The 5646-nt window shown below is 36.0% G+C and overlaps 1 protein-coding gene across 1 annotated transcript; it reads right to left on the minus strand.

Annotated features, from left to right (window-relative positions):
* Positions 1-554: 554 nt before the first annotated feature.
* Positions 555-5122, minus strand: gpx7 (glutathione peroxidase 7). The gene is made up of 3 exons (XM_074668038.1): positions 4946-5122; positions 1052-1313; positions 555-935 (listed from the first exon to the last, which is right to left on the minus strand). Exons 1-3 carry the CDS (start codon positions 5075-5077, stop codon positions 772-774), a joined length of 558 nt encoding a protein of 185 aa, XP_074524139.1. The 5' UTR covers positions 5078-5122; the 3' UTR covers positions 555-771.
* Positions 5123-5646: the final 524 nt, after the last annotated feature.

Consider the following 5646-nt stretch of genomic DNA (forward strand, 5'->3'; position numbering starts at 1 on the left):
CAGAGTATCATCAGTTTGGTGCTTGGACTCCTCATATTTATGCTTATTTAGACAGAACAATGAAGGGAAGTAGCTAACAAGTTCTAAATGCTAATTTATTTAATTTCTTTCCTTTCTTTCAAATACTGCATAAACTCACATATCTATTATTTAAAATCTGCTATTATATCATTTAAATTATTTTTCATTCTTGTATTTACTTTACTTCAGCATTAATAATCTCATTCTATCAGGTATACTGCATTATAAGTTATATGTTGCCTATTTAATAAAACTTTCCTGCTGCTTGAGATTGCACTTTTCGGCCCATTTGTGTCTTTTTTCCTGTAGAAAAATAAGTTATCATCCAACAGTTTCATAGTTGTGTCGGGTGGATTTTTGCAGAAGTGAAGAGTGCATGTTGAGCTTTGTTTAAGCAGAACACAGAGATTCACATGCTATTCAGTAGTGACGCCATAGCAAGGTACTGCTGTTATCAAAACAACTGTTTATTCACAATTAAAAAACCATGATCCACATCATAAAAACATACAGAAACAGGAGTTCTTTGGCTTTACGCTGCAGTTTGTAACTCTTGGCGTTGAATTTGAAATCATAGTGGTGTCTTTTCAGTGCGATCAGAAGGTACAACACGCCTTTCCTTGAAAACCTGAAATGAAGGACACTTTGAACAAGTGATACTGACATGCTCAGTTCATCCCCTTGGCTTACAAATAGATTGAATATTCACACTACAGGAGGCAGTGGAGCACAGAGGGTTTTCACGGGAGGTTAAAGCTCCTCCTTCTTCTTCAGGATTATCTGCCGCACCATTTCTGCTATTTTTGGTCGAAGTTCTTTCGCAGAAACTTTAGGTCCCCATGCATCCACCACTTTGCCGTTAACATCAATGAGGTACTTCCAGAAATTCCAGTCAGGTTCCTTTCCAGAGGACTCTGCAGAGAAAAAGAGAAGAGACATATTGAAGCTTTATGAAAATCATAAAATATTCCAGTGTTTGAAACCTTTAGGCGAAAAAGAAATGAACTTCAACTTCTGCACCAACACTTACCTACAAGGTACTTGTACACATTGTTGCTTCCAGTTCCGACGACAGCGATTTTACTGAACAGAGGGAAAGAGACGCCGTAGACTCTGCGCACAAAACTGTCGGTCTCTTTATCACTTCCTGGCTCCTGCTGCCCAAACTGGTTGCAGGGGAAAGCCAGTACATTGAAGTGATACGGCCCAAAGTCCCGCTGGAGCTGCTGCAGGTCTTTGTAGTGCTCCTCGGTGAAGCCACATTCGCTGGCGACATTCACGACCAAGGACACCTAAAGCCAGAGTAACACAGCGTAAACCCCGACAGTTTACGTCAAAAACAGAAACCAGCACTAACTTTGTGTAATCTCACATATCTCTGTAGAAATCATCTGGGTGCTGTTAGCCTGTATTTTGTCTCAGTTATGGCTGTGCATTAGCTTTCCAGACTTAAATCTCAATATTTTAAACTTTGTGTAAAAGACTTACAGCTTATCAAAACTTTACATATGGATAGCACAGAAAAAAATCTAGCTTGACATTGCATTTCCTCCTGAATAGATTGTGAAAGTCAGTCAGGTGTTTCATGCAGGTGTGGTTAGTGTGGTTAGTATTGTTGTCATGATCACACTCTACAACAATGTCACCCAGAGCTGACACACCCTGACACATGCTCCCACATCCCTGCGGTCATGTGAGAAGATAATCGCAGCCATGTAAAGCACCTCCAAGTTCTTAATAACAGCTCCTGAGAAATTATCATGTTTCCCATGGATGCTCGAGGAGATTTTAGCTGTTGCTAGTTCATTAGCAGTCAGTAAGAGCCTCAGAAGTACACAAGCAGGGGTACTTATTTTATCTGTAGAGTTACTAGTTGATATTTGATGCTAACTGGTTTAGTAGTATGAAAAGATTAACCTCAGAAAAACCTTACCAAGTGTTACCAGAGACACTTTGGTCATAACTAGTGAAGTAGTAGACTTTTTAAAAGGCTGGCTAATTGACCAATAATGCAAAAAAACAAAAACTTGGGTACCGAATTAGGTACTTTTATGGGTACTGACCGGATTACATCTGTAGTACTGAGTACCAGTTCATGTAAGGTCAGATGTTAACATGTTTTGGTCCCAAAACCCATCCATGTGAATGTGAGGGAGTGGAAGATGGGTGATTTGCCATGCTGGATATGAACACAGAATTGCAAATTTTATATATTTAGAAATTAATATGTTGAATTAAAAAACTTTGAGACTTTATCCCTAAGTATGGCTCGTAAAAATTTCACTTTTGACAAATAAAAGTGTCAGTTTATGGAGCTTACTAGTTATGCTGAAACGCTGAGCATTTCATCATAAAGAAATCCAGAGACTTTAATAGACTTATTATTCTTCAGTACATTTTTTTTGGCTCAATACTACTCAAACAAATTCTCACAAATTTTCACTGTTCGAACTTTAAAATATTGAGCACATTCAGGAGAAGTGTGTGTGTACTTTTCACATTTCCGTCCCTTGTACTTTTGAAAATATTCAGTATTTTCCTTTTTTTTTTGGGTCTGATAAAATGAGTGGAGATGATCCATCCCCACAGAATCCACTCAGTTGAAGATGTCATAAGGGGTTATAAAAAAGGACTAGTGTGGTTAGGGCTCAGCATTTCTACATTCAGCACTTGCGGGTAGGAAATGCAGCACCCCCTACTTTGAATTACTGTTATTCTGAATGGTTTTCCTAATTGGAAAAAATGTAATGGTTGCTCTTACAAACAATATGTGGTTTTTACGGTAATCCACTCAGGCCTTTAAGGAAGCCTGCGAATACACACAGAGCACAGAGCAGATGGATAGGAAGGGAGAGCACAGAAAAACGGAGCTGAGTTTGTCCAAAAGTGTCAAAAAGAAGATCCTTCCGGGTTATTCAACCTCCACTAAGGACGATTAAGCTCTTTTTTATCATGTTTTTGCTTCATATTCATAATTGTATGTGTAGTTTGATGCTTGTCTTGTGTGTTATCCTTTGTAAAACAACCATGCCTTGTTTGCACTGTACAGTGTGCAGGACCAACTGAATATTTTTCTCTTTTACTTTCAGTTTGTCTCCTAAAGAGGAGCAGCCTTCCTTTTTTTTTTTTTTTTTTTACAAAATAAGAGACAGCGACTGATAAATGTTAGTGTACATGTGTTTTACAGATCAAATATGAAGTTAATCCTGTAAAAATTATTGTTAATATTTAATTATAGTGTTTTTTCCATCACTAAACTTCTTGAACAAAATTCAGTTTTTATGTTTTTCTTCATTTTAAACTTGTCGCTCACAGGCAGGTATGTCCTAAGGCGCATTCTGCTTAACTTTGATTTGTAGCCACTAACATGGGGCTATAATTAACCAAATAAACACCAAGCCACATCAAAGATGAAAAGCTAACAATTATGATCATACTCAAACAAGAATAATTACTGAGGCAATAAATCATGTGAAACGAGAGCTTGAATCTGAATTTGTTTTGCCACCAGCAGAGTCTCCCTCTGCTGCCAGTTAAAAGGTACGCAGGTGTGGAGGGCAGGTTTCCTGTTTTCTTCAGATCATAGCATAGACAACTTTATAAAATAGCTAAAGCTGGGAATGAATTTTCAACAGTTTTGTTCATCTTTGGTTTTCCCTCTTGTATTGTCCGTTGATTAAAGTAAACGCTCATTTAAACTGATGGACTAACGATAAAAAAAAACATTGAAGCAGTGGAGCATGTTAGTCAAGACAGGACAGCAGCTCATCACCTCTTTGGTTGGTGCATGCACACTTTGATTCAACCTTCCCTACTTGACAACACGGCATTTAACTTACACTGACACCTAGTGTCATGATGAAGAAGTGCAATACTTGAGAAAAACCTTAGTGAGTTTTGCACAAAATATTTTTAAAAATATGTTCAAGGGAGTATTTTTAAATCTTTAGAGTAATATAATGATATAAAATAATATGAAACTGCTTTTTAAAATGCTTTCAAATCATGATGTGATTTTTTCATGCACATAATGTAAGTGAGCTGTTCAAAGCAAGAAATAATCAACTTCCAGCAAATATTCTGGTCAGGTTTAGTCCAAGGGAAGAAAAATGTAATTCAAGGGGATCGTTTTATTCAAAAATGTAAAGAAACCACAAGAAAAAGTTTTTGTGTGTCTGGAACTGTCTGAATGCTGAGGAAAAAAAAATCTATCTGTGATTCTTATGAGGTATAAGGTTACCAAAGGGTGATAAAGTTTATTTTGTTTCTTAATCTTCTATTTATTACCATTTTTTCTATTATATTTTCGGTATTTTGTGTGTTATGGTTATGTAATGATTAGCTTTATTTAAATGACAATTTTATTTGGCTCCTTGGTTGTTGCTGCTGTTTTTACTGTTAACTTTTATTCGTGTATTGATTTTATTCTGTTTGCATATTTGTTCATATTCAAAATTTTAAAAAATAAATAAATAAACAAAAGAAAAGGAGAGGAAATGGCATGATTTAATGTAAATTAATATTTTGCTTTATTTTTTTTTACATACAATATTATGACTATGTAATGCAGTAGTAGGTAAATGCATCAGCTTATTGTGCAGGAATTGGGGCTAATCTGGTTTCAGTGAGTCGTACCTTGTATGAATGAAAGGGGGGCTCTGCAGGCCTCCTGCCACGTAGGCTAGCGGTGCTACATGATGGGACATCCCATCCAGACCAGAGGCGTCTGATGCTCATCAGTACGGCTTGTGTTAGTGAGGTTATATCCACAAACCAAACGTTAAGAAGGAGAAGAAGAAAAACACGTCCATGCAACATTCAGTCAGGCAGGCAGACCGACATGCTGAGGGGTTTGCTGAAGTAAACACACAAACATCCAGGTTTAACCTGCAAGTTTTACGCAGCTTTTCTGCTCCAAACTTACCGAACCTCGGTATTTCTCCAGCGACACTAACTTCCCCCTGCTGTTCACCACCTTGAAAGTATAAAAGTCTTTCTGTTTGCTTTCAGAGAGGCTGAATAAAGTCAGAAACACGGCCAACGCTCCAAGACGCATCTTTGCACTCTCGAAGTGCCAACGCAACACCGGGAAACTGCTTCAAACTTCTCTGAACTCCCTTTAATTAGACAAAAAGCCCCGCACTTCCTGTACAGACCGGATATGACAAAATAAAAGCCTGCGGCAAGAATTAGTGCTTTGCACTGATTTTGTTTTGTTTTATAGGTTTTGTTCTTTTTATTGTGATATTCAGCAGCATATTAAGATTAAATAAAATATTCAATCTATTTCAGTCCAACTTTATTTTTTAAACACTTTAAAAACTGACCCTGTTCACTAAATGCTTACAGAAATAATAATAATAATAACAATAACAATAATAATAATAATAATAATAATAATAATAATAATAATAATAATAATAATAATAGAAATATGTAGCAGCTTACAACAGACAAAGGAACACTACATGTAAAATACAAAAAACATTTAAAACATAAAAAATAAATAACATTTATAATAGGCATGAAAAAGAGGTATTAAAATTGATAATTAAAAAAAGTGACATTTTGATTTAAAAAAAAAAAAAAAAAAAAAAAAAAAACAGAAGTAAAAATATAAATATT

The sequence above is a fragment of the Halichoeres trimaculatus genome, unplaced genomic scaffold (assembly GCF_033239565.1).
Source record: "Halichoeres trimaculatus isolate MK-OKI-2021-1 unplaced genomic scaffold, fHalTri1.1 fHalTri1_scaffold_4, whole genome shotgun sequence".
Classification (NCBI taxonomy): domain Eukaryota; kingdom Metazoa; phylum Chordata; class Actinopteri; order Labriformes; family Labridae; genus Halichoeres; species Halichoeres trimaculatus.